Below are 12,578 nucleotides of genomic sequence, written 5' to 3'. Positions count from 1 at the left end.
ATGCCGTCCCAACATACTCCACCATTTGCCTCATTTCCACAGCTTCCAGGGAGCCAGACTCTCTGTTCAATATTAAGTTATGGACTGAGGTAGAAGTCCTCAATTAAACTAACTAAACAAATAATTTTCTGGAGTTATTAACTTCTATTCCTTTGTCATTAATATCACTCCATCATCCCCACCAACTCACTCAGGCTGAAGATACAATCCAAAAACTGCTAATCAACCTGAGCTAAGTTTCAAACCTCACTTTCCCTACAGTACTAAAATTACACGATTCTATCTCACTCCAACCTTATTTTCTCCTTTCTTCATATTTCCATCAAATTTCTATTAACAGTTACCTGAATAAGCTGGAACACTTAGTGTTTTAACATCAAACTTCATGGGTGTTGGTTTCAATATCTGTAAGAAAAAATGCACAGAAAATATGTTTATAAAGACAGCTTACAGTTTAAAACTGCTATGTATTACAACACCAAGAGATATAGTAAATACTATCTTATGGATTTATTGGATAAACAATAGAATATCTAAAACATATGACACAAAAGTATCCTATCCTACTAAGCCTCAAGTTCCATGCACTCTAGTTTTCATCTCAATGCTGTTCAGTTCAAATCATTTCATTGTTTGAAATATTTCCAATACAGTTCCTCCTTTACGATGTTGATAATTCGCTGAATTCAAATCAACCTTATTTCTCAACTTCAAATTATAAGTATATTATATTCTTCAGACAATAAGTTATTTATCAGACAGCTTTCAATAGTCACAAAACTGGTCCTTTTCACAAAAGCTGTTCCTTTTTCTCAAAGTTACTGTGTCCTTGATTGTTCTCAGAGAGATCACAAACAGCCCAGGCTCCGAAACGGTACAGAGTTGATACAGACATGAATGGTTTATTGGGGCCCATTTTGTTTATCCCTAAACAGGTGACACCCTAGGCCAAATTCTTTCATGTCTTAGAATAACTTGTATAACCAGTCCTGGTAGCTGAGGTGTTTTGGTTCAGTTACAGCAGGAAATGTGTGAAAAGCTACTGGACTTCTCCCTCTCTCCTTGCAAACTGTAAGCCTTTGTTTGATTTTACCTTCTGTGCTAAGGGATGTGTGTATTGGGACTGTTGCATGTAGTTTTGGAACAGCATTACTAAGTCAGGTTTGGATATGATAAGTTATCTGGTATTCTATTTTCTGTTCTTTGTGTTTCATTCCGTAATTTTGTAAATAAATTTTATTTGTTTAAAAATTGGCAGTTGACCCAGTTAACTTACACTGGGAACATCCACTATATACCTAGCTAAACAAATAGCAAAGTTTAAAAATGTTTCAAAGATATGGCCTAGTCCATAACAGATTGGGGGTTTTTTGTGGGATTTAAATAGCGAGTGGTAGGTGTTAGTGTCTTTTATTTCGGGTGTTGATTTGGTGGTTTAAATAGCGCTTCAGTAACCAAGGAGGTTCTGGCGTGGAAGAAGTGACCTTGGGGGTTTTACAAAAGGCAAATACGATCAAGCCGCAGGAATTAATAGACAAGCTGGGGTTGAATTTATCTCCTATTGTGCGGAAAGAGCAGACGATTTCAGCAGTAGCTCTGTATTTAAATTTGCTGGAAACACCATCAGGACCTGTAGGAATGGCAAGAATTCAATTGCAAATGAAGCAGCTTGAGTTAGAGGCTAGAGAGAAGGAAAGGACAGCAGAAATGAAAACAGTTTGACTTATGATAAAATTGGAAGAGACAAAAAGAAAATAAATGGAGGGCTTTAGCAGGAGAGAAAGAAAGAGATCAAAGGACTCTAGCAGAAGAGAAAGTAAAAGAGAAAGATTGAACTTCAGAACTTGACACTTAAAAAGGGAAGTCAGCTTAAAAGGCTGGAGGTAAAGGCTGAAGGTAAGCTTAGTGCAGAAATCCAGAGTGTTAAAACGGCAAGGTTAGCAGATGAAGTAGCTGATGACTATGAGGTGGTCCATAAACTATGGTTTGGCTTTCTGAATCAATTTCGATCCGTGACGGAAACCCTCATATGGAAAGGAAAATGTCGATCTCAGTGAAAATCATAGGAGTACTTACCACGGGGCAAAAAGGAAACCCTCAAGGGTGACAAAGAAGGTAAAAACCTCCGGTGTTTTCACTGCAATAAAGTAAGCCACATGAAATCAGTGCTGATGGACTAGGAAAAGCGCAGGAAAGCCAGATGTGGGAAAGTAGGATAAGCCTGGAAATTTTATTTGAGTGGTAACTGAAAACACAGTGGAACTAGAAGGCTGCATCAGAGTGCACAAGCTGATCAGACGTTGGTAAAGGAGGAAGTGCCAGATCTGCTTAAAATAAAATCTGTAAAGGTAAAGTCTATTTACATAGGCCAGGAGTAGCAGGTAAAGAGGTTACAATATTAAGGGACACAGGATTGTCTCAGTCTGTGATGCTGCAGGCTGAGGAGATATGTACTTTTGAAGTACTATTGCCAGAAAAGGTACTGATAACAGGAATTCATGGTGAGACAAAAAGTGCTCAGTTATGTAAAGTGAGGCTACAGTGTCTAGGAAACTAGAGTGGAGAATTTGTGGTAGGAGTACTGAACGAATTCTCACCTCCAGGAATACAATTATTCCTTGCGCACGATATAGCTGATTCACCGGTAGGTGTGCTGCCTACCGTAGTTGAAGAGCCAGTAAAGACTCAAACAACTGAAGCAATGTGGGATTCTTATCTGGGAACCGTTCCTAATTATGAAATAACAAGGTCACAGAGTCACCACTTGAAAGAGGAGAGATCAAAGGGTACAGATAAGGAAGCTGAAGTAATATTAGCAGAGACTGTGTATGATCACTTGGTTGAGATAAAACAGGAGCAAATAATTACTCATGCAAATATCTTTACCTCTGCAAAACTCAGAGTGCAGCAGAAAGATGAAAATTTAAAATAGTTGAATCAAAAGACATACATAGAAAGAGTCTGAATGTATCCCTGTGTGTTATCACCTGAAAAATGATGTCTTAATAAGGAAATGGAGACCATCACATATTCAGAGAAATGAGAAATGGGCACAGGTTCATCAAATTGTATTGCCAGTAGGGTATAGAAAGGAAGTGTTATGAGTGGCGCATGAGCTACCACTTGGAGGTCATTTAGGAGTATGGAAAACACAGGCTAAAATACAAAGACATTTTTACTGGCCTGAATTGCACAAAGATGTAGCTGAATTTTGCCAGATGTACATGTCAGGTAATTGGAAAACCACAGATGGTAATAAAACCTGCATCTTTAATACCTATCTCAGCATTTAGGAACCTTTTACCAGAGTCTTGATTAAAGTCTGGTTGAAGATTTGTAGCTCGGTTGTCCGTTGTTGTGGTTCTGTTCGCCGAGCTGGAAGTTTTTGCTGCAAACGTTTCGTTCCCTGGCTAGGGAACATCATCAGTGCTATTGGGGCCTCCTGTGAAGCGCTGCTTTGATGTTTCTTCCGGTATTTATAGTGGTTTGTTCTTGCCGCTTCCGGGTGTCAGTTTCAGCTGTAGTAGTTTGTACGTGGGGTCCAGGTCGATGTGTCTGTTGATGGATGTTCTTGCCGCTTCCGGGTGTCAGTTTCAGCTGTAGTGGTTTGTATATGGGGTCCAGGTCTATGTGTCTGTTAATGGAGTTTGTGGATGAATGCCATGCCTCTAGGAATTCCCTGGCTGTTCTCTGTCTGGCTTGTCCTATGATGGTAGTGTTTTCCCAGTCAAATTCATGTTCCTGGTTGTCTGAGTGTATGGCTACTAGGGATAGCTGGTCGTGTCGTTTTGTGGCTAGCTGATGTTCATGGATGCGGATTGTTAGCTGTCTTCCTGTTTGTCCTATATAGTGTTTTGTGCAGTCCTTGCATGGTATTTTGTAAACTACGTTAGTTTGGCTCGTGCTGGCTATTGGGTCCTTTGTTCTAGTGAGTTGTTGTCTGAGTGTGGAAGTTGGCTTGTGTGCTGTTATGAGTCCTAAGGGTCGCAGTAGTCTGGCTGTCAGTTCTGAGACGCTCCTGACGTATGGTAGTGTGGCTAGTCCTTTTGGTTGTGGCATGTCCTCGTTCCGTGGTCTATCTCTTAGGCATCTGGTGATTAAGTTGCGTGGGTATCCGTTTTTGGCGAATACCTTGTATAGGTGTTCCTCTTCCTCTTTTCGCAATTCTGGTGTACTGCAGTGTGTTGTGGCTCTTTTGAATAGTGTCCTGATGCAGCTTCGTTTGTGTGTGTTGGGGTGGTTACTTTCATAGTTTAGGACTTGGTCTGTGTGTGTTGGTTTCCTGTGTACCCTTGTGGTGAATTCTCCGTTGGATGTTCTCTCTACTAACACATCTAGGAATGGGAGTTGGCTATCCTTTTCCTCTTCTCTTGTGAATCGTATTCCGGTGAGTGTGGCGTCGATGATTCGGTGTGTTTTTTCTATTTCTGTGTTTTTGATGATTACAAAGGTGTCATCGACGTATCTGATCCAGAGTTTGGGTTGGATTTGTGGTAGGGCTGTACGTTCTAACCTTTGCATAACTGCCTCTGCTATGAGTCCCGAGATTGGTGATCCCATGGGTGTTCCGTTGATTTGTTCGTACATCTGATTGCTGAATGTAAAGTGTGTGGTGAGGCACAGGTCTAGTAGTTTAAGTATGCCGTCCTTGTTGATAGGTTCGGCCTCCTGTGTTCTGTTATGTATGTCCAGTAGGTTGGCTATTGTTTCTCTGGCTAGGGTTCTGTCAATTGATGTGAACAGTACCGTCACGTCGAATGATACCATGGTTTCTTCTTTGTCTGTGTGTATTCCTGATGATGTCCAAGAATTCCTGTGTTGATTGTATGGAGTGTTTGGATCCGCTGACTAGGTGTTTCAGTTTTTGTTGTAGTTCTTTGGCCAGTTTGTATGCTGGTGTCCCTGGTAGTGATACTATGGGTCTGAGTGGGATGTCTGGTTTGTGTACTTTGGGTAGTCCGTAGAATCTGGGGGTGTTGTTGCTTTCAGGTTTCATTCTTTGCTGGTCCGCTTTGGTTATCTGTCCATTTTTTTGTAGATTCCTTAGTGTGTTGATTATTCTATTGGTGAGTTGTGGTGTGGGGTCGGAATCCTTCATTTGGTAGGTGTTGGTGTCTGCGAGTAGTTGTTGTGCTTTATTGATGTAGTCTGATTTATCTAAGATGACCGTCATTCTGCCTTTATCTGCCGGTAGTATGATTATGTTCTTGTCATTTTTCAGTGCTTCTCTCTCCTTGGTGTTGAGGTTATGTGTATGTCGTTTTCTTATCATCATAGGTACGACCATTTGTCTCACTGTTTGTTGTGTCTCTTCTGTCAGTCCATTGTTCCTGAGTGTGCATTCTAGTGCTGCTAGGAAGTCTGCTGTGTTGGCATCCCTGTAGTTGTATTTGAGTCCCTTGGCCAGTATAGTTCTTTCAGTGTCTGTGAGCTGTCTGTGGGAGAGGTTTTTAACCCAGGTGTGTGTTGTAGTGTCCTCCTGTTTGTGGGTTAGTTTGTCCATTTTTTCATTTAGTGCCCTTTTTTTGCGAAGTGTTGTCCTGTTCTGTCCTATAGTGATAGCCTGTTCTATGGTCCGGGTCCATTCCTGATTAGTGGTTTTTAAAATTAACGACTTTTGGCGCGCAATTTCTTGCTTGTATTTGTGCAGTCGGTTGTGAGCGTCTGTGATCATTACCTGAACCATCCTGAATCCGTTCTTCTTGGCTGTTTCCCTGGCTTGTGGATTATTTACTGGAGGTCTGTACTTGACACATTGTGGCAATGTGACACACCCCAAGTAACCACCCCAACACACACAAACGAAGCTGCATCAGGACACTATTCAAAAGAGCCACAACACACTGCAGTACACCAGAACTGCGAAAAGAGGAAGAGGAACACCTATACAAGGTATTCGCCAAAAACGGATACCCACGCAACTTAATCACCAGATGCCTAAGAGATAGACCACGGAACGAGGACATGCCACAACCAAAAGGACTAGCCACACTACCATACGTCAGGAGCGTCTCAGAACTGACAGCCAGACTACTGCGACCCTTAGGACTCATAACAGCACACAAGCCAACTTCCACACTCAGACAACAACTCACTAGAACAAAGGACCCAATAGCCAGCACGAGCCAAACTAACGTAGTTTACAAAATACCATGCAAGGACTGCACAAAACACTATATAGGACAAACAGGAAGACAGCTAACAATCCGCATCCATGAACATCAGCTAGCCACAAAACGACACGACCAGCTATCCCTAGTAGCCATACACTCAGACAACCAGGAACATGAATTTGACTGGGAAAACACTACCATCATAGGACAAGCCAGACAGAGAACAGCCAGGGAATTCCTAGAGGCATGGCATTCATCCACAAACTCCATTAACAGACACATAGACCTGGACCCCATATACAAACCACTACAGCTGAAACTGACACCCGGAAGCGGCAAGAACATCCATCAACAGACACATCGACCTGGACCCCACATACAAACTACTACAGCTGAAACTGACACCCGGAAGCGGCAAGAACAAACCACTATAAATACCGGAAGAAACATCAAAGCAGCGCTTCACAGGAGGCCCCAATAGCACTGATGATGTTCCCTAGCCAGGGAATGAAACGTTTGCAGCAAAAACTTCCAGCTCGGCGAACAGAACCACAACAGAGTCTTGATTAATTGCGTAGGACCCCTGCCTCAAACAAAAAGTGGGAATCGGTATTTCTTAACAATAATGGATGTATTGATGAGATTTCCAGAGGCCATTCCATTGTGCAATATCACAGTTCAAAGGATTGGAGAGGAATTACTCAAATGTTTTACTAGATTCTGAATACCAATAGACAACCATCAGATCAAGGGTCAAACTTCACATCCAAATTATTCAAGGAAGTTATGGACAGCTGAGGCATCAAATCTACTGGATTCCATCCAGAATCGTAGGGAAAGCTGGAAAGATGGCATCAAACACTAAAGACCATATGGAGGGCTTATAGTCAGGATTATCCAAATGATTGGGTTAAGGGAATTCCATTTGTGCTTTTTGCAAACAGAGATGCACCAAATGCATTGACCAAATTCAGACCATGTGAATTAGTTTTTGGGCATGAAGGGAAAGAATGACTAAAATTGATTAAGGAAAAATTAGTAAGTCAGAATTCAGAGACCATGCGTTTGGATTATGTGTCAAAGTTTAGAGAACGATTAAATGGAACTGGGGAGTTGGCTAGACAAGCATTTAAAAATATCGCAACAGGCAATGAAACAGGAAGCAGATAAGAAATCAAAAATTTGCAATTTTGCTGTCGGGGATAACGTATTAGTGTTATTTCCAGTAATAGGTGAACCTTTAAAAGCAAGGTTTAGTGAAGTATATCAAATCAAAAGGAAATTGAGTGAGCTGTACTACTTGATAAGAACTCCAGACAGCGAAGAAATCTCATGTGTGTGTCATGGAAATATGCTCAAAAGGTATTTTGATAGAGAAGGAAAGCAAGAGGAGAAGGTGTTAATGATCTGCACAAAAGGAAGAACCAAATTCAGAGGATTCTGAATTGGACATTCCTCAAATTAAATTGGACAACGAGGAAGTTGTCAAAAATTGGGATAAATTATTCGGTTACTATCCTGAGAAAAATCGAAATAATCTGAAAGAGTTATTACTATCACATGGGGAGAATGTGGAAATAAACTGCAAAGTACTAACCTAATTGTGCACGATGTAGATATAGGAGATGCTGTTCCAATTAAGCAACATCTTTATAGGCATAAGCTTCTAAAGGTGGCACAGGTTCAGAAGGAGATAGAACACATGCTCCAAGATGGCATAATCGAAGTGAGTTACAGTGACTGGCACTCACCTAGAGCAGTGTTGCCAAAGCCAGATGGTACCCAACAGTTATGTGTGGACTATAGCAAAGTCAATTAAGTTACAAAAACTGATGTATATCCAATTCTGCGGTTGGGAAGACTTTGTTGAAAGGGTGGGACAAGCAACTTACATTTCTAAGTTGGACGTGGTCAGAGGCTACTTGCAGGTACCCATGTCATGAAGAGCAAAGACAATTTTGGCTTTCGTAACGCCAAATAGACCATATTAGCTTAAAGTCATGCCATTTGGTTTGAAAAACATTCCGGCTACATTTCAGAGACTAACTAATAAGGTCATCATCGGATTACCCAACTGTGTGGCGTACACTGATGACCATGTGATGTTTAGTCACTCATGGAAGGAGCATTTACAACATTTATTGGACTTGTTCGATTGAATTCGGAAGGCAGGTTTGGTGGTAAACCTAAATAAAAATGAATTTGCCAAAGCCCAAGTCACCTTCCTGGGCTATGTTATTGGACACGGACAAATGGCCCCACGGGACAAGAAAATGAAATTAATTGGGGAATTTCCCACATCAAGAGCAGTACTATAGTTCCTGGGATTGAGTGGATTTTATCCAAGGTTTGTGCTGAATTGAATAGCTTATTGAGGCCCATTTTGTTTACCCCTAAACAGATGATACCTCAGGCCAAAGGTTTTCATGTTTTAGAAATAACCTGCATAATGAAAGGCGAGTGGCCAGTCCTGGCAGCTGAGGGTTTTTTGGTTCAGTTACAGCAGATGTGTGAAAAGCCACTGGACTTCTCTCTCTCCTCGCAAAGTGTAAGCTATTGGCTGATTTTACCTTCTGTGCTAAATTTTGCCCAAACTTGCACAGTGGAGAAGAGACTCCAGTTTCACCACAAAGTATCAATGCAAAATGGGAGACAACAAGTAGAGTGTTAAGCACAATTTGATTGGAATGAGAACATATGTTAAATGCTGTCTCCAGTAGGAGGCACTAGCATGTTGCCCTGGTCAGCTACTACCCACCATAATTTGGGCATTACCTCACTAGTTAGGTACATCCACCAATATCATTTATTGTATCCGTTGCTCCCGATGTGGTCTCCTCTACATTGGGGAGACTGGACGCCTCCTAGCAGAGCATTTTAGGGAACATCTCTGGGACACCCGCACCAATCAACTACACCGCCCTGTGGCCCAACTTTTCAACTCCCCTTCCCACTCTGCCGAGGACATGGAGGTCCTGGGCCTCCTTCACCACGCTCCCTCACCACCGGACGCCTGAAGGAAGAACGCCTCACCTTCCGCCTCGGGCATCAATGTGGACTTCAACAGTTTCCTCATTTCCCCTTCCACCACCTCACCCCAATTCCAAACGTCCAGCGCAGCACTGTCCCCATGATTTGTCCTACCTGCCTATCTTCTTTTCCACCTATCCACTCCACCCTCCCCCCGACCTATCACCTTCATCCCCTCCCCTACTCACCTATTGTACTCTATGCTACTTTCTCCCCACCCCCACCCTTCTCTCATGTATCTCTCCACCTTTCAGGCACTCTGCCTGTATTCCTGATGAAGGGCTTTTGCCCGAAACGTTGATTTTACTGCTCCTCGGATGCTGCCTGAACTGCTGTGCTTTTCCAGCACCACTCTAATCTAGCCACCGACTCCCCTTGGTCCATCCATTTCAATGGGGGTTCGGACTTTCAGTACCCACTCAAAAAGATAGACCAAATCCACTGCTTCAGGAAAATAATAAATGAAAGAAGATATCAACTCTTCAATTGGTTAAGTTGAAACATGAGGACCATATATATGGAATTGACAAATCACTTGTAGCTGGTCAATACTGCTTAGATGATGGCTATGATTGACATGATGGGCTGATCACTGACATTTAAGAGGCCAGGTTTTTCAACAGTAGATCACAAAAGAAAAACATTACACTTTCATTTGACTAGGTAGATGTGTAGACTCTGCTGTAAAGAACTTGCTCCTCAGCATGATCAAACTCCTCACAAATTATTTAGAAAATGTTCTCGCCATCTGCCTTTCAATTCAAACAAAACCAGTTGATGTCATGAGTATCTTATGCACCAATATTGTGCTCCACTACAAAGACCATTTCATGAGGATCTTAACAGTGGTATTATCAGAATCCCCAAGTCAGAATATTTTTCCTACTGAGGCATTTCAAAATAACGGTACATGCAAACAATGAGGGATACTCCCCCTTCTCCTCCAAAAGATTTACTACCCTGCAAGAGAAGAAATCTTTCCTCCTCTCATGATGGATTTGAATAAGCAGTGTAGCTACAAAACAGCTAGGGAAATAAAAGCTTTCAGCAGCCATCAGCACCAGAACCGCCACAGCAACCTGACAGACTGATGCATTGTGGATTTTAATGTTCAGCTCTATTGAGATCAGAAATTGTGACTGTGCATGAAACATATTTATGATCAGAGAATTGCAGATCATCTTCATTTTGATCTGTTCAGTTTTTCCTAAGAAACACATATGCACCAATTTACTTGGAGGCAATTAAAAAATGAGAAGACATAATATATATTAAAGCATCTGAGTAGATGTGCTGCACTTGTTCAATAGTCTTTTACCTTTGATTTTCATGCAATTTGTACAAAGTCATGTGACTGCTTCCAAATGCTTATCCAACAGAAAGAACATCAGTGATGGGTACCTTGCAAGTTCTACAGAATCTGAAAAACACACCTGAGAGTCTAGTACACTGACATAAAAAGAGCCAAATCCCTGGGGTTTCACTGTGATAACAAACTGGCACTTTGTTATTACAAACAAAGTACAACTTCTTCCTTTCTGCAGCTCATCGAAGAATCCAACTTCAAATTCTTTGGTTTTGAAGGAATTTTTTTTTGCCCATAAGTGGAGGGCAATTTCCTAATTCCTTGTTCCGAACATAAGTACACAAATTTCTCAGTGAACAGGCTTTACAAAAAAATGGATTTTTGTAAGGACTTCCATTCATATGTCTTGATCACTATGGAACAAAACAGAAAATTGCTCTTAAGACTTACATTTATAACAGTATATAAAAGCAAATTTGGATCTGATTACCTTAGGGTTATCTATAATGGGAGTCACTGTGAGATCAGCCTCAGTGTATATCAGCCTTCTTATGCTGGAGTCCATATCCTGTTGGTTAACAGAACAAGGATATAAGAGAATCACAATCACACATGAAAGAAAGATATTTTCAGTCAAATAATTAGTCTACAAAATCTACTGATACATTAAAAATACTGCATCTGCAAGCACAATCTGTCAAAATTTCCATAAAAAAAGTGCTGTATCCATGGTTAAAATTGAAAGTACAGCAATCTTAGCCTTCTCCAGTTGATGTAATTAAGCATGGCAAGGCGACATTATTCATTTCCGTTACAAACATGGACATGGTATTTTAAAGTACAAGGAGAGAATACTTGACATTCTAATTGAGGACTGAGTTATTTCAGTTTTTCCCTAGTTCATTATCACTTAGCTTTCAACCTTATCTATAAAGCACACTTGGACTGAAATTAGTTAATTCTGGGTAGCAGAAGGAGAACATTGACATGGTTATATCTGGAGTGGTCATAGGTTACAATAGCAGATAGGATGAGGTAGACTGTAGCTAAGCAATGTTGAGAGATGGCTCCACACAAAGGCCGCCTTGCTGATCTTTGAGGGGACCTATTCTCTCCCTAGTTACCCTTTTGTCCTTAATATATTTGTAAAAACCCTTTGGATTCTCCAAAATTCTATTTGCCAAAGCTACCTCATGTTCCCGTTTTGCCCTCCTGATTTCCCTCTTAAGTATACTCCTACTTTCCTTACACTCTTCTAAGGATTCACTCGATCTATCCTGTCTATACCTGACATATGCTTCCTTTTCTTAACCAAACCCTCAGTTTCTTTAGGAGAAAGTGGGGACTGCAGATGCTGGAGACCAGAATTGAAAAGCGTGGTGCTGGAAAAGCGCAGTGGACCAGGCAGCATCCGAGGAGCAGGAGAATCCTCAACTCCACTTTCTTGTCTGTTCCCTATTACCCTGATTCCTTTATTCACTAAAGGAATCTATTTATTTTCTATCTTAGCCTTTAAATCACTTAATAACTCAGTCTCTACAGCCTCCTGTGGTAAACAATTCCATTGATTCACTATCCAGTGACAGTAAATTCCTCATCTCTTTTAAATGGGCAACCTTTTATTCTGAGGTTATGCCCTTGGTCCTAGATTCCCCAAAAAAGGAAGCAAGCTTTTCACATCTACCTTGTCAAGCCTCCTAAGATAATACCATACTTATCACAACTCTGTTTTGTATTACTTAGCTAACCTTCTATTCACAGCAATATACCAACATTAAGTAGCTTAATACATGGTATCTTATCAAATGTCTTCTGAAAGGGAAGCAGCAGATTTTCATCGATGCAGCTTGTTACCTCCTAAAAAGAATTCCAATAGATTTATTAGGCATGACTTCCCCTTTGTGAAGCTATGCTGATTCTGCTTGATCAAATGTGTTTCTAAATGCTGTTATTTCATCATTTATATTCAACTTAACATTCTCCCAATAACAGACGTTAACCTAAGTGGACAATAGCTGCCTATTTTTTTGTCTCCTTACTTTTTAAATAAAGTAATAATTTGGCAGAATTTCAATCTTCCAACACCTTTCTAGAATCTAATGATTTTTGAAATATTACTAACAATGCAT

At 40.9% G+C, this 12,578-nt stretch overlaps 1 protein-coding gene across 8 annotated transcripts in view; it reads right to left on the bottom strand.

Moving 5' to 3' along the window:
• ulk4 (unc-51 like kinase 4) overlaps positions 1 to 12,578 on the bottom strand; it is a 496,983-nt gene that overhangs the window by 431,974 nt on the left and 52,431 nt on the right. For all 8 annotated transcript variants that reach the window (XM_060850207.1, XM_060850208.1, XM_060850213.1 and 5 more), the window contains 2 exons: positions 10,940 to 11,017; positions 345 to 405 (listed from right to left, as the gene is read on the bottom strand). In XM_060850207.1, the coding sequence (XP_060706190.1) occupies positions 345 to 405; positions 10,940 to 11,017 (139 nt within the window). The remainder of the gene's footprint in view (positions 1 to 344; positions 406 to 10,939; positions 11,018 to 12,578) is intronic.

The sequence above is a fragment of the Hemiscyllium ocellatum genome, chromosome 34, assembly GCF_020745735.1.
Source record: "Hemiscyllium ocellatum isolate sHemOce1 chromosome 34, sHemOce1.pat.X.cur, whole genome shotgun sequence".
Taxonomy (NCBI): Eukaryota; Metazoa; Chordata; class Chondrichthyes; order Orectolobiformes; family Hemiscylliidae; genus Hemiscyllium; species Hemiscyllium ocellatum.
This window is presented reverse-complemented; position numbering and strand designations above follow the sequence as displayed.